The 21,520-nt window shown below is 41.8% G+C and overlaps 1 protein-coding gene across 4 annotated transcripts; it reads left to right on the top strand.

The window, feature by feature from the left end:
- Positions 1 to 584: 584 nt before the first annotated feature.
- Positions 585 to 13,603, top strand: NUP42 (nucleoporin 42). 4 transcript variants are annotated; one of them, XM_036327900.1, is made up of 8 exons: positions 585 to 787; positions 3,398 to 3,626; positions 5,293 to 5,387; positions 8,584 to 8,660; positions 9,410 to 9,496; positions 11,012 to 11,096; positions 11,669 to 12,124; positions 13,477 to 13,603. In XM_036327900.1, exons 1-8 carry the CDS (start codon positions 676 to 678, stop codon positions 13,485 to 13,487), a joined length of 1,152 nt encoding a protein of 383 aa, XP_036183793.1. In that variant the 5' UTR covers positions 585 to 675; the 3' UTR covers positions 13,488 to 13,603. The 4 variants fall into 4 exon arrangements, with proteins under 4 accessions (XP_036183793.1, XP_036183792.1, XP_036183791.1 ...); XM_036327899.1 differs by having other exon boundaries at positions 13,529 to 13,584; XM_036327898.1 differs by lacking the exon at positions 13,477 to 13,603 and having other exon boundaries at positions 11,669 to 12,512.
- The last annotated feature ends 7,917 nt before the right edge of the window (positions 13,604 to 21,520 follow it).

Below are 21,520 nucleotides of genomic sequence, written 5' to 3'. Positions count from 1 at the left end.
CCGTTACGTTACAATTGCCTTCATCTGACACGGTTATCCATCCTGAATGGCTGGGCACACTTTTCCTTCCTCAGCTGTTACAAGCGTTGCATTCGGCCTCTCAAACCACAGCTAATCCTCCTCTCGGGACCTTGCTTAGGGTCCAGCTTTTTTTTTTTTTAAATATATTTTACTGATTTTTCACAGAGAGGAAGGGAGAGAGATAGAGAGTTAGAAACATCGATCAGCTGCCTCCTGCACACTCCCTACTGGGGATGTGCCCGCAACCCAGGTACATGTCCTTGACCGGAATCGAACCTGGGACCCTTCAGTCCGCAGGCCGACGCTCCATCCACTGAGCCAAACCGGTTAGTTAGGGCATAGGGTCCAGCTCTGCTTGACCTGCTTTCTTCTCCTTCCGAACTCGAGCCTCCCTCGCAGCCGGAGGCCCCACACGTGGGTTAAACGCGCCCCTTTCTCCAAGTCCTGGTTCAAGCTGTCCGCCTTCGCAGGCGCCCTGGGGGCCCTCCGCTCTTCTCGCCTCCTATTGGGTGAATTCCACGCCTCTCATCGCGCCGGGGGCGGGGCGCGGCGCCAGAAGATGACGTCACGGCGGCGGGGCCGGAACTTTGGGTTGTTTCGGCTCTCCGCTGGCGTCGGGCGCTCGGAGACGGTTCCGTCGGCGCCGCCGCCGCAATGACCATCTGTCAGTTCTTCCTTCAAGGCCGCTGTCGCTTTGGGGAGCGGTGCTGGAACGAACACCCCGGCGCCTGGGGTGCGGGCGGCGGACGGCAGCAACAGCCCTCAGGTGACCTTGCGCTCAGCCCGCCGCCTCCGCCGCTGGCCGGGCGGGGATGGGCCCGACGGGTCCAGCGGGTGGGGACCGGGACCGGGCCTCCCGCGGGGGGCCCCGCGCGGCGCCCGCCACGCAGTTTCTTTCCGGCGGTTTTGCCCGCGTCTTAAGCACTCGGTCCGTTTGTGTTGAGCGGGCGGAGCCGGGGCCGTGGTCCTGGTTCTGAGGCCGAACAATGAGTGTGAAGTCAGATGTGTGTGTCAAACCCTCCCCTTCGGTGGGTGGCAGTGGTTCCGAGAATTGGCACAGGTCGACCCAACGCCTCCTTGCCGTTCTCTGCCCTTCCGGGGACTTGTTTTTCCCTTGACTCGAATATAATTTTTACTAAACTTCTTTTCCGGGGCTCTTCACTTTGGAGATGTCGCCAACTCCTTTGGAAATACAATAAGTTTGCAGAGCCATTCCGCAGATATGCTCATCGAATTGGGGGTGAAATTGGGAGGATGGGGTGCCCAATGAAGAACTCGGGGCTACGAGGGAACGGAATGCAGAGGACCGGGTTGACCTGCTCCCTGGCCCGAGTCCTTAACGAAGGTTTTGGGATGTTTCATTAAACCAGTTAGGAATGATGCACAAAGCGCTGTCTTCCAGGAGAGGTGAGATCAGACATGAAACCATGGCAACACACACGCTTTAAATTTTTTTTAAAAAATATATTTTATTGATCTCTTACAGAGAAGAAGGGAGAGGGATAGAGAGTTAGAAACATCGATGAGAGAGATCGATCAGCTGCCTCCTGCACGCCCCCCAGTGGGGATGTGCCCGCAACCAAGGTGCATGCCCTCGACCAGAATCTAACCTGGGACCCTTCAGTCCGCAGGCCCACGCTCTATCCACTGAGCCAAACCGGTTTGGCAACACACACGCTTTTAAAGGTCCGACGAAGAGATTTTCTCTTCTTAGGATTGGAACCTAGTCCCTTAAACTAGGATCACAAGGTGCTGACCACTCTAGCACTCTCACCCCACTTCCCTTTTGGGGGGATGGCCACCTTACCTTTCAACCTTAAGCTGCATTGCGGTGTCATGCCTGACCCCCCCCCTTCTGGAAGGCAGTCTTTTTTTTGCATCACCCACAATAGCTGTAATGAATTACTCCAAACCAACAGTTAGGACTCGGAGTCTGATAAATATGAGCGTACTTCCATGAACAACGGAATGTAAACGTTAAATTGATAGATTAATCGATGGACAGGTGTAATATAACTCATCACATAGTGTATTTAGCCACCTGAAACAAAATGTTTTTGAAATTAAGAAGTATGAAGACCAAAAGCTGTATACAGAAGGTTAATTGGTCTTCTTCCATTGTGTCATTCCCCAAAGGATTTGGAACTTTAGAAAAATAAAATACCATGAATCCCTACTTGAGGGACCTTTCTGGTCCAGCAATCTGCTGCCTCTTCTCTTTGGTTTTATTAAGGAGTTTTGGAGTTGGGAGATGAATTTTCATAAAGGAGTATATCTCCCATCACTCCACTTTTTTTTTTCCTCATGTTGTGGAGACCCCCAACCATAAAATTATTTTCGTTCCTACTCCACTTTTTAATACATTTAATGGAATATCTCCAATTCAGTGAATTATCTTGGGCCCAACTAGAAAGTTGGGTAATTGAAATACTTTAAGTGATAAGATTTTTTTTAAAATATAGAGATAGAGAGGTTAGAGTCCTGTTGGCTCATTTTGATAATTATGAAATATTAGTAATATGTTCATAATAGAGGAACTCAATGCACTTTTTCATATGCAAATCATCTTTATAATCTTCCCCTGAAAGACAGGTGGCTGTTTTCCCAGAGAGAATACTGAGTCAAATAGATTTAAGCATCTATTCAAAGACAGAGGGTAGAATCTAATCTTTTATATTCAACAGACTTTTTAGTACATTCCTGATTTTTCAGACTTTATTATATTAGGCCCCCTGGGAGAGCAAGAATAATACAGACAGCTTTTTATCCTGAAGGAGCTTATGATTTAGAATATATGTCCTCTATCCACACCACTATCAAGCAGTTATTTACTTAATAAGCTTATGTCAGCTGAATCTAGTAATAATATCATTATTTTTCTAGGGATTTACAGTCTTCTCAATCTTGTTAACCAGAAATCCAATTAGACTATTATGTGATTGGTTGATATTACACTGAACTACAGTATATAAATAAAAAATGAAGAGTTTTGTGATTTTAAATGAGTGGAAATGTTGAGTCTTTGCATAATGTCTGCATGTAATAAGACAAGATATAATTAAATTTTTAGATATTTAAAAAATGAGTTGCTGGTAAAATTGTTTTATTTATTTATTTTTATTTATTTATTTATTTATTTTTTTAAATATATTTTATTGATTTTTTACAGAGAGGAAGGGAGGGGGATAGTTAGAAACATCAAGGAGAGAGAAACCGACAATCAGCTGCCTCCTGCACACTCCCCCTACTGGGGATGTGCCCGCAACCAAGGTACATGCCCTTGGCCGGAATCGAACCCAGGACCCTTCAGTCTGCAGGCTGACGCTCTATCCACTGAGCCAAACTGGTTAGGGCTTTATTTTATTTTTTGTTTCAGGTAACAGACGTGGATGGAATGCCACCAGCCAGAGATATTCCAGTGTTATCCAGCCATCCAGTTTCTCCAAATCCACACCATGGGGGGGCGGCAGAGAGCAAGAAAAACCATCTTTTGGTTCTTTTGATTCTGGAGATTCAGCTAACAGGAACAGGGGGTTTGGATTATCTCAGAACCCATTTGCTACTTCACCTACCTCTGATGAACAGAAAGATGAAAAGAAACTTCTGTAAGTGAAAGAATTCAGAAAAATTATCTATTTTCTTCTTTTTAAAAAAATTACTTATAATATATTTTTAAAGAAATAATACACTATTTAAAAAATCAGAATAAGCAAAAAGAAAAAAAAAGCACCGATGATCCTATCACTCAGAGATAACCACTATTTTGCATAGATATCATACTAGATTTTATTTCATTTAAAAATGTGTCATCTTTCCATATCAGTACAGAGCCTTCTTAGAGCTAATTATGCTTTTCCCACTTTTCTGTTGATAACACTATATTGTGAATGTCTTTCTAAGGTAGTCCTGCTTAAGTTGGTTGTAAATTATGAGACCTTTACAAAGTATGAGGTAATTTAAAGCAACTTGTGATCTTGGAGGTCAAATAGCATCTCGAATTTTTCTTTTTAAAACTTTTACTTCATTTACGTCATTCAAATTGAAAAAGTGAATTAATTTGATTTAATTTGATTCCCTTCCCTTTTGTGGAGTAAATTCCTTAACATTTCTTGAGAACATTTGTAGCAGAAGTTACGACTGATGCCAAATCAGTGCCTGGTTATCTAACTTCCCTCAGCTTCTGACAAAACTATACTTGTTAGTCTTTTACTTTCCATATAACCAAGTTAGAACCAATGATAACCATTTTAAGCTGTGTACCATATACTACTGATTTTTTTTTTTAAGAAAAAACAAATGAGCCTCTCCTTCCTATACTTGATGTTTTTGTAAAAATCCTAAATTTAATATAGATTCTCTGTGGTATCATTTTATTAATTGTAGCATTCTGGACCGGGCAGGAGGGGATTTAATTTAGAGCTGACTCTATCCACAGCTTTGTCAACAAATTAACTGTGTGGGTATGGATCTATTTCCCCTTTTGAAAAGCATGAGAATTAGACAAAATGATCTCTAAAGTCCTACCCATTTAAAAATATTATGCTTTTTACACTAGAAGCCCAGCACATGAATTCGTGCACATTGAAAGGAAATTCATTAGAAGGTGGCCAGTGGGGTGGGACTGGGCAAGATGGGCCAGACACATCCTGGAGCCAACCTCCCTCAGTCCCTCCCCTCCAGCTGCCCCTGAGGTGGCACTGGGGCTCTAAGGGTGTCTGTGGCGTAAGCAGGGTCCCTTTGGCAGGTGGGGTCCCTCGGCCTGCCCTGCAGGATCGGGCTGAAAATGGCAGTCCGACATCCCCCGAGGGGTCCTGGAGTGCAAGAGGGCACTCTGCAAAGTTGCTGTTGCTTGGTAGCTCCTGCCCCCTGGTAGTCAGTGTGTGTCATAGCTTTTATATATATACATGGTACTTTCTCTTTCCCAGTTAAATGATCATTGATGTTTATGATAATGAGCAAAAAGATTAAAGTATATTTGACTGTATTTTAGTTCCTTAATACATATTGTACAATAGTTCTCAGTTAAATGTATTGGTTAATGGTTCTGTGTACTGGAAAACCAAAATTATGAACTTCTTTAGTCTTATAATATCTACAACATGAAGTGTAGTTTATATTTCTATAAACTTCTGCTTTAATAAGCACTTGAGAAAACATAATGGGGGAAAAATCTAAAAGTACATATTTACTACAATTTAAAATTTCAGTCATTGAAAGTTATAACTGATAAATTTTAATAAGCAGATGAAAAAGATTCTCTTTTTTTGTCAGGGAAGGAATTGTGAAAGATATGGAGGTTTGGGAGTCATCAGGGCAGTGGATGTTCTCTGCTTATTCACCAATGAAAAAGAAACCTAGTATTTCAGGTAACTGAGAAATTGTATGTTTTTAAAATATGTTTTACAACTCTTATTTTCTAAAACCAGGACCATGCCAAATAAAGAAATTAACATTGTGTAAAGTATTTGAGTATTCTAGCAGAACCTCTTGGTTCGGAGGTTGAGGTTGGAAGGTATATTTTTTTAAGATATGTAGTTCTCAGTACAATCAGGACCCACCACAGTACCCATTCTGTAAGCCCAGGCAGAGGCTCTGCTTTCTTGGTTCCCTACAGGTACAACTTCAGAACCTCTTGGCTGCCTACAGGGAATAAAAGAGTCATAGTCTCCCTGCCATGAAGGCCTTGGCTGTCCGATTCTTTTTTCTCTTGCTTCCCTATCTTTCCTTTTAAGGATAGTTGTTTTTCATAAAGCATGTGAAGACCTACGCTGGAGGTAATGTCTGAAGGTAAAGAGCTTTAGTATAGGGATAGCATTTCTGCAGATCCCTTTTCTTCCCATTTTCTTTTGTCCACAGTTTCTAAGCCCTTTCTGGGCTGAAACCTACACACCACACCTCTCTAAGCCCACTCTGGGTGGTCCTGGGCTTCTGCCCTATTGAGTAAACAGCAGGTACCTAGCAGATGAGAGCCCTTGCAATCCCTCAGAACTCTGGGACCTCTGCTCTGTGTCAGCTCCACCTGCTCATTCTCTGTGAGCATGTGTGTCACACAGCTCCTTAGTTATTTATTTACTCAATCATTCAACAAATTCTTACTGAATTTCTTTTGTGCCAGGCCCTATTCTAAGTGCTGGGGATATAGTGATGAGCAAGATGGACAAGATCCCTCCCTTATGAAGCTTATGTTCTTGAGGGAGGGAGCCATAAGTAATACAAATAAATAAGAGAATTTCAGATAGTGATTTTTCTATAAAGAAAATAAAGAAGTACTAAGCCTTTTTAAATCAGTTCAGAATTAAACCTAATGCTTACTGAATGCCCTAAAGCAGTGGTTCTCAAAATGTGAAATGTAGATCCCTAAGTATGGTTGCCAGATAAAATATGGGTTCCCAGTTAAATTTATTCTAGATAATATTTTAATATATGAATAGCCCTTGTGACATACTATACTAAAAAAGTATTTGTTGTATGTCTAAAATTCAAATTCTGTATTGTTTGCTGAATTTGGCAATCCTATTCCCGAAACCCTTGCAGGGGCTGTGCAAATTCAAAAATATTTTCATCATAATACTAACACATTAATTGCCATTTTCACTGTGTTGACATTAGCACAGTTGGTGCAAAAGCATTAATGCGTAAAACACATTGCATCGTAGTAAATATACATCAAAGCAGAGACAATAAACTATTAAAATATGTAGTAGTCAATTAAAAATATGTCATTTTCACTTAATGTCCTTGATGAAATGGTAAGAGTTATTACTTTTATTAAATCTTGACCTTTGAGTGCAAACCTTTTGCTATTCCGTGTGACAAAATGGGAAGCGCACATAAAGTGATCCTGCACCGTGCTCATGTATGATGGTTGTGTTGAGGGAAAGCACTCATGTGATTGCTGCCTTGTGAGCTGAACCAGCCACTCTTTTTCCCCCACAGGAAAATTTTTATTTGAAAGAATGACTGAGAACTATGGTTATTTAGACTTAAGTGTTTAGTGACATTTTCTTTAAAAAAAATAAATGAAGTGAGCCTATCACTTCATAGAAGACAACTGAGAGTGTTTATTGCCAATGATAAAATTCAGCCTTTCAAGTGAAAATTCGATTATGGAACACTGTTTTCTGCTAATGTGAGCTTGATGACTTCTTGATACTTAAAGTCTCGTCTGATGAGATGGATAGTGACATTAATAAATATAAATATTTTAATATTATACAATGACATTTGCCAACATTTGGAAGTTCTGGATAACTCAGTAGAACTTCCAAATGCTCAATCTATAATGTTACAAAATTATACATGGCTGAAAAATCCATTCTAAGTGCAAGATAAACCAGTGGATTTAATATAATTGTACAAAAATTTTGCATCCACATTGTAGCTAGCCTTTAGAAACTACCTGTTGCCCTAGCCAGTTTGGCTCAGTGGATAGAGCATTGGCCACAGACTGAAGGGTCCTGGTTTCCTTTCTGGGGTTGCGGGCTCCTCCCCAGTCCCAGCCCTGGTTGGGGCACATGCTGGAGGCAACCAATCAATGCGTTTCTCTCGCATAGATATTTCTCTCTGTCTTTCCCTCTTTCTCCACTCTCACTCAATGGAAAAATATCCTCGGGTGAGGATAAAAATAAAAAAAAGAAACTACTACCTGTCAAGTTTTGTGTAATATCAAAGAAGAATATTCACAATTATCTGAAAAGGCCATTAAAGTCATCCTTTTCCAACTACATATCTGTGTGAGAACAGGTTTTCTTCAGACACTGCAACCAGGCAATATATTGCAAAAGATTCCATGCATCTGTTTCCTGAAATTAAATCCTGTAAATTAAGGTCAGAAGGAGTGAACATTTCTAAGGCTAGTGATGCTTATTGACAGTTTTCCTCCCAGATAAGTTGTATATTTTTAATCCCCTTAATGGCAATTTAAGAGAAAGTCCACTTCACCACATTCTTAGTAACAATAAATATTCATTTTTCGTTTTTGCCAGTCTGATAAGTAAAGCATTTTATCTCTATTTTAAGTTGTATTTTTAAAATTTAACTTTTTATTTCATTTATTTACTGGATATTTGTATTTTTGTGACTTGCCTATTTATTATATTTGCTCAAATTAACTTTTTTTTAATGATTTGTAAGAGCTACTCATACATTAACATTGGCTCTTCTCCTGTCATGTTGCAATTATGGCTTTCCCAGCTTATATTTGCCTTTAAATTTTGCTTATTGTTTCTAACATAGAGAATATTTTTTTAGACAGAAGTTTGAATGTATATATAGTCAACTTTCTTTTTCTTCTCTTTCTTATTCTTTCTTCTCCATTTTGTTATTCTTTCCTCTCCGTTTATCTTTAGAAAAAGTTCCCCCTTCAAAGATCAAATAACCAACTACATTTTATTCTAATTTTATACTTATTTAAACATGAAAGAGAGTGTAGGCTCCTTATAATTATGTAAATTTTCTAATGATCAACATTAGCATACTTTCTTGTCTAGCACCTCTAGCTTTACTATACTGTTGAAAGTATTGGCATTTATTTTAAAGATTCAAATTGATTCCTCACTTCAGGTTTTACAGACATTTCACCAGAGGAGTTGAGGCTTGAGTACCATAACTTCTTAACCAGCAATAACTTACAGAGTTATGTAAGTTTGTTTCCTATTCATCTACCTCAATAACAGATTAGCTGTTAATTACTATCTTCTTTGATTGTAGTCAAAGGTTGGCAAAGTGGGTGAGGTCTACAAGTTTTTCGAGACAAGGTTATTTTTATTTTCTAAATTACTTTTCTTGAAATTGATTGGTTATCTAAAATGGTGATAATATATTTTGACTGTAGTAACTGGGAATGTCATTATTTCATTACAAATTATCCAGCAATCAATCCCAGAAATCAAACCCTTTCATCATTTGACAAACATTAATAGAGCATTTCTTTGGTGTAGACACCATGATGAAAGCTAGAAAGACAGTTAAATAAAGCAGTCTGTTATACAGATTAACATTCTCACATGTCACATATCAAAAAATAAAAAAGCTGGGCTTGAATAAGTTTGATGCTAAAGGAAGTGAAATAAAGTCTGTATTTTTTGTTGTCTATAGTCATGATCATGCGTTTAAATAGCACACATGTTCGCCTCCTATCCAAATATAACTAACTCTCTGCTGCCAGATACTTAGGATTCTTAACCAGAAGATACAAGGAGTTGAAGAACAGGGCGAGGGGACTATAGCTGGAATATCTTTGGAAAATAGGGACAGGTCAATGCAAATTTTACAAGTTATGGACCATAAGAATGTTTTTGTGATTTTGGCAAAGACGTGAAGTTGTCATTTGAGAGATTAACTTAAATACTCAATATTGACTCATTATTTTTCTGTCTTCTCTCTTCAGCTGAATTCTATCCAACAGTTAAAAAATCAGTGGAGGAACAGGGTAAATGAACTGAAAACTCTAAATACATCAACTAAAATAGCTTTGGTGAGTATTGGAGAGTTTGCTACAGGGAAGTGATTTATCTATTGCTTTTTTGCAGAGAATTTTACTTTCTATTTGGAAAGCAAAGTTAAGCTCAGCTGGTGTGGTTCGGTGGTTGAGCATCAACATATGAACCAGTAGGTCATGGTTTGATTCCTGGACAAGGCACATGCTCAGGTTGCAGGCTTGATCCCCAGTAGGGGGCGTGCAAGAGGCAGCTAATCACTGACTCTCATCATTGATGTTTCTTTCTCCCTCTCCCTTCCTCTCTGAAATAAATCAAAATATATTTAAGAAAACAACCACAAATTATGAATCACACATTCTCAGCTGTATCATCATTTAGAGGCAAGGCCCTGAAATTGCTTTCTCTCCATTCTTCAGTCAGAAAAGCATAGGAAATCATGTTTTTTAAAAATTGTTTTTAGAGTAAATTTTAAACTTTTGTAGTATTAATTTTAAAATTGAAAAATATTACATACATTCAAATATTTCAAGTTATCAGCATTTAAAAATAAATTGCTTTTAAAAATGACATGAGTGTACATTGTTTATTCATTTACCTGTTAATGAATATCACACTAAGAGAGAGAAGCTAGATTAAAAAAAAAAAAAAAAAAGTACATACTAGTAATTACATTTATATGAAACTAAAAAAGACAGACCTTGTCTATAGTGATAGAAAGCAGGTGAGTGGTTTCTTGGTGCCAGGAGTTGGGGGAGGGCTGACTGGAAAAGGACACAGGGAGCTTTTAGGGGTGATGGAAATGTTCTAACTCTTGATAATGGTGGTGATTATAAGTTTGTCAAAGCTCATTGAAATATATATATTTTATAAATATATAGATATAAAATGGATGCATTTTATTGTATGTAAACTATACTTCAACAGAGTTTAATTTTTAAATATGCTGTTGGAGCTTCCAAATGAGAGAAATCATAACTGTTTGAGTTGATTAGGAAAGTCTTTTGGCGAAGGGGTAAGTGAAAAGTTTCTTAAAAAGGAGATTAAGATTTCAGTAAGCAGAGATGAAAGACCTTTCAAGAGCAGGAAGTAGCAAGAGCATGAAATATTTGCAGGCAATGGGAAATGTGTAATAGATTTTAGTGGCAAGTTTCAGTAGTGTCATTGTGAATCAACTTCAGTTCAAGTGTTAGAGTGAATAGAATGGGATCCTCTAAAGGTCCCTTACCTAATATCTAGGTTTCTTGGTAAATGCAGGTCAGCCTATAGACACTGAAATATATTCTTAAATTTTTTTTTCTGATTTTAGTATGTGTTCATTTGAAAATTTAGAAAATATTTAAAAGCAAGAATAAAATTAAAACCATAATTCATTAACCAATTACTTTGAGCTTGGTTTACTTTTTTTAAAATGTATATTCATATTGTGGCCATTTTTCTATGTTAAAAACATTTAGCTTCACATTTTTAAGTGCATATTTTAAACATTGAATTTGGCTCTGAAGTATATAGAATTATTTATCAAGTACTTTATTATTTGCCTGTTTTTACAGCTCTCCGATATAAAGGATGGAATAAATCAAGCAACACCTACATTTGGATTTGGCAGTAGGCAAACAGCAACATTCGGGTCACCAGGTAAGCGATACAGTAATGTAGGACTTCATTGATTTAGAAAAATAAGATTTTATAGGTTTGAAGTCATTAAGCCTGAAGGTATGTTAAGTACCATTGAAGACCCTATGGCTCAAGCTTTAAAAGTATATTTTAGGAATGGTTTTCAAGACTTTGATAGTTAGGGAAGCAGCACCTTTGAGGACTTTCTTGTCACTTGTGTAATAACATAGTATCATCCTCAAGTGACAGCTCTAGTGAGATTTTTTTTTGGGGGGCGGGGGGGGCGGGTGGGGAGCCGCAAGCCAAAAGTGAACGTGCACTTGCTAATCCCTGAGGTTTCTCAAAGCTGCCTCCTTGAGTGGTGCAAATGAGATCAGTGTAGCAGTAGCAGAAAGACAGAACAACAGGGTCCAGTGGATTTGTTCTAGCTTCTCATTTTCCTTTTCTCCTCTCCTAGTAATCGTCTCTCTTCCCAACATCCAAGCAGGGCAGGAATAAGGGAGAAATTGGAGGGGGCGGGGGGGGGGGGGGCTCGTAATATGGCTACATTTTCTGACTATAATCGATTTTTTCTTTTTCTGGTTTATTTGTAGGTTTTCCAGTGAATAACAGCATGGGTGATAATGCTCAAAATTCTAGTTTTACAACAAGCTCTGGATTTGCCACTGCCCCTACTGGAAGCCCTTCTGTGTTCGGGAATATTCCAGCATTTGGAGCTGTTCCCTCTACCAGCCCTGCCATCACTACTTCTACTCCAGCTCCTGGATTTGGGAAACCTGAAATCACATCTGCTGCTTCATTTTCCTTTAAAACCCCTGCAGCCTCAGGATTTGGCTCAGCTGGGTTTTCAGGATTCCCAGCTCCCATGGCAGCAGGCCCTGTGGGAGCTCCAGGGACCCCAGCCTTCGGAAACAGCAGTTCTGTGGCTGGCTTTGGTAGTCCAGGCTCACATTCTCACACTCCTTTTTCCAAGTCATTCAGTGACACTCATGATGGACATAGCAGCACATCCACCTCTGTCCCTGTCTCAAATGGCAGCACGACCACAGGTAATGAATTATTCACACCCAAGCATCAACTAACAGCAGAAGAACTGAGGCAATTTCAGTCCAAGAAATTTACTCTGGGGAAAATTCCATTGAAGCCACCACCTGTGGAACTTCTAAATATTTGAAAGGACAATTTTAAATACAGAAAAGAATGACTTTTAAATTGTTTTGAATGGTTCATATAGAAGAATAGATATACGCACACATGTATATATATACTTATATATTTATATGGAATATAGCTTTAGAGGTTTGAAATTTAACATTGTTTCTTGAACCTAACTATTTAAATAAAACATAATAGCAGGAGATTTTCTTTTACTATAATTATGAATGGAACTGAAAAGCTGTCTGTGCGCTGAATAAAGTATTTTCTTATCCTATATCATTTTACTATCTTAACCTTTAAAGTTTTTCCTTTAAACATTGTTTTAAGGAGATAATTTCTAGAACCATTAGGGGGGAAATGCTTAAATATTTAGCTTACTTACCAAATAAACATCAGTAACATGACCTTCCTTCATGCAAAAGAAGATTCTCTTAAAGATAAATAACAGCTTTTAAAGAGTGAAAACTTTGATTTTTAGAACCTAGGAGGCATTTTTCCCTCATAATTTTGTCCCACCCCCCACCCTCCTCAATTTTGGCTGTCTCATGGGCCACCATTTGAGTTTTCTTCAACAATTTCAGGCTACTTTTTATCTTAGCCTAATTTTTATATAATTGTACTATTCCTTACATTATCCAGTCAAATGGTTGGATTGTAAGAGGAATAGAAATTGTGATCATGTGAATAAATAGTGTTATGTAGAGGGGTCAGTATTCTAGCTCTGTTTCTAGAACTTTTATAATTCTTAGACATACTTAGATCTCCCTGTGTCCTCAGATTGAGGGGGTAACATCTTGATATCTTACATATGGTTGTTCCCAAAAAACCAAAGACCTGGCCTGGGCTGAGGCACATATATCAGAGCTCTGTGCTCCTTTCTTAAACCTCAAAAAGTATGCAGCTATTACTGTGAGAACAGTTGTCTAACACAGAACTGATACTGAGCTGATTTTTTTAAGTGAAAATAAAACCTTCCCTAATAAAAGCTATGCACTCCAAATGATTTTAATATATGCAAAGGATGATAGACCTTAGAGGATCTAGATTCTCTGGTTCACTTCTTGAAGAACTGTATAGCTCCAACTAACAGTTCTGGAACCCCAGAATTTGGGATAGGATCTATATACTATACCCAAGGAGTGTATGTCTGAACACACCTTTGGCTAGAGGTAATAAATAGACCCTAAGTTCCTACTTTGGTCTCAAGGTCTAAAGATTTTCCAATGTTTGTTCCAACTTGCAGTTGACTCCTAGAATGTCCCTACCCTAATGGAATGAACCCTACACTACCCTAGGTTTGTTACAAGCTTACCGGGCTCCCTTGGGTCCCACTTGAACTTGCCAGGTCCTGGAAGCTCTGAGGATGGAGGTAAGGACCCAATGTTTCTAAATTTGCCTAATTATAATTATCACCTGAATACTTGTTAAATAATGCCCATTGGGTTAGACCTGGAAATGTGTGCTTTTTTACGAATTGTTCCATGAGCTCCTTCAGTCAACTTTGGGAAACAGGAGCCTAGCCGGCTACATTTAGGCTATTTAGTAATAGGTGATTTGGGAGTTTCGTTTTGATTTAATTATTGAAGTCTGTTTTCTGTGTTCTCACGCATGAAAAACTGTGGTGAACTTAATGAGATCCATCATGGTCAAAAAAGCACAAATAAGTGCTATTGGTTACTTAAAAGTGCGAGAACTAAAGCAAAAATGTCCACAAAGTGGAAGCAACTGTGTGCATGGGTATTGGTATCAGAAGTCCGAGAAAGCTAGGAACTCCTAATCCTAGGCTAAGGGGCAGCAGAGTTTCAGAAAATCAGAAATAGGTAGCAATGAGCTGGTGGCCAGGCCTAAAGGTAGATTCAGTCAAGACCCTGAGAGGGAGAGGAAGTGACAATTGCCAATAAGGTTGTATTACAAGTAAACTGATTTAACTACCTTGATTATCTGATCACAGATTAGGAGAGAAGTGTCATAGCTGAAAGCTGGTTAGAAGGGGAGAGATAAAACAAGTTGATGTTAAAAACACTTTCAAAGGCATAACAGGATTCAGTTATACAATATTATTCTTTTTTTTTTTTTTTTTTTTTTTTTTTTAAAATATATTTTATTGATTTTTTACAGAGAGGAAAGGAGAGAGATAGTTAGAAACATCGATGAGAGAGAAACATCGATCAGCTGCCTCCTGCACATCTCCTACTGGGGATGTGCCCGCAACCCAGGTACATGCCCCTGGCCGGAATCGAACCCGGGACCCTTCAGTCCGCAGGCCGATGCTCTATCCACTGAGCCAAACCGGTTTTGGCTACAATATTATTCTTAAGGGTAAAATAATTCAATCTCTTGTCCAACAACAGGAAATTGGTTAATTGTAGTAGATTCATATATTGGTATACTTAACAGTCTTTCTTTTTTTAAAAAATTATATTTTTATTGATTTCAGAGAAGAAGGGAGAGGGAGAGAGATAGAAACATCAATGAGAGAGAATCATTGATTGGCTGCCCCCTTCAGGCCCCCTACTGGGGATTGAGCTTGCAGCCCGGGCACACGCCTTTGACCGGAATCGAACCCGGAACCCTCCAGTCCACAGGCCGACACTATCCACTGAGCCAAACCAGCCAGAGCTTAACAGTCTTTCTAAATGACCTAAAAAAATAGGGAATAACTTGGAAAGGTTTTTACCCTGTAGTCAACAGGCAAAAGCCTGTTATAAAGTAGCATGTACAATGTTGTCCAATTTGGGGGAAAATATATATTCATTGGGAGAGAGGAGCTAAAAGTTAATAGCTCAGATTTGTTTGTAATGGTGGTAAAAAATAACATTAAATCTGCCATCTTCACCATTTTTTACAAAATATATCTTTATTTATTTCAGAGAGAATGGGAGAGGAAGAGAGATAGAAACATCAATGATGAGAGAGAATCATTGACAGGCTGCCTCCTGCTCGTCCCCTACTGGGCATCAAGCCTGCAACCCGGGCATGTGCCCCTGACTGGAATCGAACCTGGGACTCTTCAGTCCACAGGCCAACACTCTATCCAGTGAGCCAAACCAGCTAGGGTCATCTTCACCATTTTTAAGTGTATAGTTCAGTAGTATTAAGTAGTGTGTACAACATTCGCATTATTGTGTAATATCTCTGGAATTATTTATTCTAGCCATATTGAAACTCTATACCCATTAAACATTAATTCTCTCTCCTCTTCCCCCTAACCCCTGGCAACCACATTTCTATTTTCTGTTTCTATGATTTTGACTATTTTAGATACCTCATATGAGTATAATCATACAGTAATTGTCTTTGTGAATGGCATATCTCACTAATCATAATATTCTCAAGGTTCATCCGTGTGATAGAATGTAGTAGGATTTCCTTCTCTTTTTAAGATTGCATGCTATTTCATTGTATGTATACACGTTTTCTTTATTCCATTTCTCTGTTGATGAGGTTTGGGTTGCTTCTACCTCCTGGCTGCTGTAATGAACATGAGGACGCAGGTAGCTCTTTGGGCTCCTGCTTTGAACTCTTTCACTCATGTACTCAAAGTGAGATTGCTGGGTTATAGATGTATCCTTGGAGTTTTTTGAGTTTTATAAATTTGTATATCTTTTTATTCTCAGATTTTGGGAAGTTTGGGCCCATTATGTTTTTCAAATAAGCTCTGCTCCTCCTCCTCCTCCCTCTCCTCCTCCTCTTCCTCTTCTCCTTCTTCCTCCTTCTCTTTCTTCTTCCATAATATACATGTTTTTCAACTTAATGATGTCCCATAAATTCCTTAGCTCTCCTCATTTTTCTCCAATCATTTTCCTTTTTGCTCTTCTGTTTTAGAAACTTGAAAGTCCTGCCTTTGAGTTCACTGAATTTCTCTTCTGCCTAGTCAGATTTGATATTGAGTCTTTTTAGTGAATTATTTTGTTCAGTAATTTTTTTTTTTTTCATTTCCAGAATTTTGCTTGGTTCTTTACAGTTTCTGTCTCTTTGTCGATATTCTCATTTTGGTCATGTATTGTTTTCCTGATGTTGTTGGTCTATCTGTGCTCTCTTTTAATTCATTAACCATCTTTATGATGCTTATTTTTAATTCTTTGATAAATCATATGCCTATTTATTTAGGATCAGTTTCAGGAAATTTAATTTTTTCCTTTAAATGAACCATGTTTTCTTGTTTCTTTGTATGTCTTGTTATTTTCTATTGGGATTTTTAGCATTTGAAAAGTCAGCCACCTCTCTCAAACTTTATGGTCCTCTTTCATACAGAGGGGGACATTCTCCATTCAGCCCTGCTGGAGATTCCGGAGACCTCTCAAACCTACTCTGGGGATGAGTTCTCCCTGAGCCTGTGTGGAATATCCTAATTAAAAAGATCTGCCTGTTTCAACTCTACCGCTCCCCCTGATGTCTGATACTGTGGCTTCTGGTGCTATAGTGTGCCATGGTACTGGAGAGTCACCTAGTGTCAGTCTGTGGTACTGCATTTTCTAATGCATGTTGATCCCCTTCAGTTCTCAGAGGCCAAGCTCCCAGTCTGGCTCCTGGTTCTTGTCAGTGCTTGGATTCAGGCAAGAAAAAAACTGGTCCCTTGGGACGTCCACCTAAAGGTCAGCCGGAAGGAGCATAAGCTAGACCAGGGGTGGGCAAACTTTTTGATTCAAGGGCCACAGTGGGTTCTTAAACTGGACCGGAGGGCCAGAACAAAAGCATGGATGGAGTGTTTGTGTGAACTAATATAAATTCAAAGTAAACATCATTACATAAAAGGGTACGGTCTTTTTTTTTTTTTTTTTTTTTTTTTTTTTAGTTTTATTCATTTCAAATGGGCCGGATCCGGCCCGCGGGCTGTAGTTTGCCCACGGCTGAGCTAGACGGAGACGTTCTCCCAACTGTCTTGACGGTAGCTGCTTCTCTTTGCTTCCTTCCGTTCCATTCTGTCGGTTCTGCCTTTCCACTTTTATTTCCAGCACTTAAAGAACGAACTATTGAAAGCCTTGCAAATATGAAGGAATCTTTTAAGAAGAATGCTTTAAAGAATGAAACAGATGAAGACATTTTGTTTGCCCAAAATATTAGTTTATGTTGAGAATTATTATAGAAGAAGAAACTGAAGAGGTCCAACTTCAATAAAACTCATGAAAGGCAAATTAACAAGATACCACTTCATGCTCATCAAATTGGCAAAAAGTAAAGTCTGACAATAACAGGCATTGAAGACAAGGTAGAGACTTGTGAGCTGCTGACAGGAGTGTGGATGGGTGCAAGCACTTAAGAAGGCAAGTTAGCAACATCTGGTAACATCAAAGATGCAACTCCTTACAACCTAGCAGCTCCATGCTGCAAAACCCACAGTGTGGTCTGAGCAGCAGCAGCAGCACCACCTGAGAGCTTAACACAAATGCAGAATCTCAGGCCCCATTTCAAACCTACTGAATCAGTCTGCCCTTTAACAAGGCCAACCAGGTGATTATATGTGCCTGAACACAGTGTTGGCAAGAGGAAGTTTACAGTTGTGAGTACACTAAAGAGAATATTCTTGTATTATTTGTTTATAAAATTATTGTCTTATTTATTGTTATTAACCTAATTAACCTACTCTCCCCCCCCCCACCCCCCACCCCCGTATATCAGGAACTATGCATTTGGGAAAAGGAAACCTGTACAAAACCACATAGTATTCTGTGTAGTAGCATTTCTCACAGCCTCTCACTGACTGATCAGGGCCATCCTGGATCAGCCATGGGATACACAGAGGCTCTTCTGATATTCCGACCAAACTCTGATACCAAGAGCTACTCCTATTTAATAGCTGAAAGGCTGGGCCCTGAGAGAGGGCTGGATTGTAGGATGGACATCTGGATCCCAGAAGGAGGTCTCGGCATTCGATACAGGAATGGATACTGGGTTCGAGGTCAGGGTCCTGGGATGAACTTCTGGGCTCTGGCATGAAAGTCTGGGACCCAGATGTAGGTCTGAGCCCCAGATGGAGGTCTGGGCCACGAAGGGAGTTCTGGGTCCTGGGATGGAGGTCTAGGCCACAAATGGAGGACTGGGCACTGGACGGATGTCTGGGTCCTGGGATGGAGGTCTGAGTCAAGGATAGAAGTCTGGGCTCCCAATACAGGACTGGATTGTGGGTCGGAGGCCAGGGTCCCAGGGTGGAGTTCTGGGCCCTGGTGCCGGGGTCCAACCCCAGCGGGTCCAGGGGTCCCCAAAGGTGTGGATGGAGTCAGCGAAGAAGGAATGACATGGAGGCAGCATTCAGCTCATCAGCAGCCTAGCCAGGATCTCTAGCCAGGATCTCCAGCCAAATTCTGGTCTGGATCTCCAGCGAAGTTCTGGTTAGGATCTCCAGCCAGGTTCTGTGTCCATGTTCTCTTGCTAGGTTCTCCAGGTTCTCCAGCCAGGTTCTGTAGCCATGTTCCCTCGCTAGGTTCTCCAGCCAGGTTCTGTCCAGGTTCTCCAGCCAGGTTCAGTCACCAGGTTCTAGTCAGGTTCTCTTGCCAATTTCTGTAGTCAGGTTCAGTCCAGGATCTTTTGCCATGTTCTCTCAATCTAAATTCTGTGTTCTAAGTTCTGTCTCCAAGTTCTGGGTCTTGCTGTCTTATTACATCTGTATTTATACCAGTTGATTCAATCCTATCAATCTCTATTTCAAAGGTTAGGGCGTTTCTTATCTCCATTCCAGGGAGTAAAGATTATGTAGCTTAAGCATGATTGTTCATAGTTAAAGTGATTAATTACCCACCTGGCACTTAGTTAAGAGGTTTTATTCCCTCCCTAACTTCAGGGGAAAATCCCTACCTGGGGAAACACCCTTTCTCAGAGACCTTGGTTAAAACACATAGTGCCAAGAAGGTGAGCAAACATATTAAGAACAGTATGCCATATATGCCAGGTCCCTTGAAACAGCAAGCATGGACCAGCTCCCGGCACCCTGGAATGAAGTTCTGGGACCCGGATGTAGGCCTGGGCCCCGGAGGGAGGTCTGGGATCTGGGATGGAGGTCTGGGCCCCAAATTAAGTGGGGGGCCTTGGACGGATGTTTGTGTCCTGGGTAGAGGCCTGCCCACCCCATAGAGGACTGGATTCTGGGTTCACGGTCAGGGTGCCAGGATGGAGTTCTGGGCCCTGGCATGAAGGTCTGGGACCCGGATGTAGGTCTGAGCCCTGGATGGAGATCTGGGTCCTGGAGGGTGGGCTGGGCCCCAGGATGAAGGTCTGGGCCCCTAATGGAGTGGTGGGCCCTGGAGGGATGTCAGAGTCCTGAGATGGAGGCCTGGGCCCCTACTGGGGGTCTGGGCTTGTGATATAGGACTGGATACTGGGTTTGAGGTCAGGGTCCCGGGATGGAGTTCTGGGCCCTGGCATATAGGTCTGGGACCCGGATGGAGGTCTGGGTCCCAGAGGGAGTTCTGGGCACAGATGGAGAGCTATGACCTGGAGTGGTGTCACGGTCATGGGATAGACCTCTATGATATGGAATGGAGGTCTGGACCATGGATAGAAGTCTGGGCTCAAAACACAGGACTGGATTCAGTATACCAGGTCCCGAACCTGGGAGGGACTTCTCCCCCTGGCAGGAAGGTCTGGGACCCAGATGTAGGTCTGAGCCCCGGATGGAGGTCTGGGCCATGGAGGATGGTCTGGGTTCTGGGATGGAGGTCTGGGCCCCGAATAAAGTGGTGGGCTCTGGAGGGATGTTTGGGTCCTGTGTAGAGGTCTGCCCTCCCCATATAGGACTGGAAACTGGGTTCGCAGTCACTGGAGGACGGTCTTAGGTCTGGAACAGAGGTCTGGGTCACGGGCAGAAACTCTGGTTCATGAAAGGGTGGTCTGGACTACTATGGATGTCTGTATCCCAATAAGGACTGAAAACTGTGTTCGAGGTCTGGTGTCCAGGAATGAAGGTCAGGGAACCGGATGGAGGTCTCAGCCCCTGATGGAGGTATAGGTAATGGGAGAAAGGTTGAAAACTGGAGGGCGTTCAGGACCATGGGTGGAGGTCTGGGTCAGGGGCGGGACCTCTGATTCATGGAAGGGTGGTCTGGACTACTGTGGATGTCTGGACCCCGACAAGAAACTGAAAACTGGGTTCGAGGTCTGGGCCCCTGGCATTAAGTCCAGGGACCCAGATGGAGGTCTCCTCCCGTGATGTAGGTATAGGTCCTGGGAGGGAGATTGGGCACTGGAAGGCGGTCTGGGTCCCAGTGGAGGTCTGGGAAAGGGGCTGGCCCTCTAGGTCATGAAATGGTGGTCTGGACTACTGTGGATGTCTGGACCCTAATAAAGGACTGGATACTGGGTTTGAGGCCACGGCCCTGGTATAAAGGTTTGGGATGCAGATGTAGGTCTGAGCCTCAGAGGTGTTCTGGGTCCTGGGAGGGCGGTTCTGGCTCCAGAGAGTGTTCTGGGTCCTAGGAGGGCGGTTCTGGCCCCAGAGAGTGCTCTGGGCCCTATGCAGAGGTCTGGCTCGTGGTCTGGACCTCTGGATTACTGAATGGTGGTCGGGACTTTGAATGGAGATCTGGTCCCCTGATACAAGACTGGATTCTGTGTTTGAGGGCAGGGCCCCAGGATTGTCTTCTGGGCCCTGGTCTGACGGTGTGGGACCCGGATGTAGGCCTGATGCCCAGGTGGAGGTCTGGGTCCTGGGAGGGAGGTCTGACCACTGGAGGGCAGTCTTGGGCCCGGGATGGAGGTCTGGGTCAGGGGCTGGCCCTCTGGGTCATGGAATGGTGGTCTGGACTACTGTGGATGTCTGGACCCCGATAAAGGACTAGATACTGGGTTCGAGGTCTGGGCCTCGGGACAACTCCTGGGCCCCAGCATGAAGGTCTGGGACCCGGATGTGGGTCTCAGCCCCGGATGGAGGTCTGGGTCGTGGAGGGAGTTCTGGGCACAGGATGGAGAGCTATGTCCTGGAGGGGGGTCATGGTTGTGGGATGGACCTCTGTGACATGGAATGGAGGTCTGGACCATGGATAGAGGTCTGGGCTCAAAATACAGGACTGGATTCAGTATACCAGGTCCCGAACCTGGGAGGGACTTCTCCCCTGGCAGGAAGGTCTGGGACCCAGATGTAGGTCTGAGCCCCGGATGGAGGTCTGGGCCCCCGAGGGAGGTCTGGGTCCTGGGATGGAGGTCTGGGCCCATGATGGGGGTCTGGGCATGTGATATAGGACTGGATACTGGGTTTGAGGCCAGGGTCCTGGCATGAAGGTCTGGGACCCGGATGTAGGTCTAAGCCCTGGATGCAGGTCTGGGCCCCGGGGGAGTCTGTGCTCGGGATGAAGGGA

Source organism: Myotis myotis, unplaced genomic scaffold, assembly GCF_014108235.1.
Source record: "Myotis myotis isolate mMyoMyo1 unplaced genomic scaffold, mMyoMyo1.p scaffold_m19_p_11, whole genome shotgun sequence".
NCBI lineage: Eukaryota > Metazoa > Chordata > Mammalia > Chiroptera > Vespertilionidae > Myotis > Myotis myotis.
This window is presented reverse-complemented; position numbering and strand designations above follow the sequence as displayed.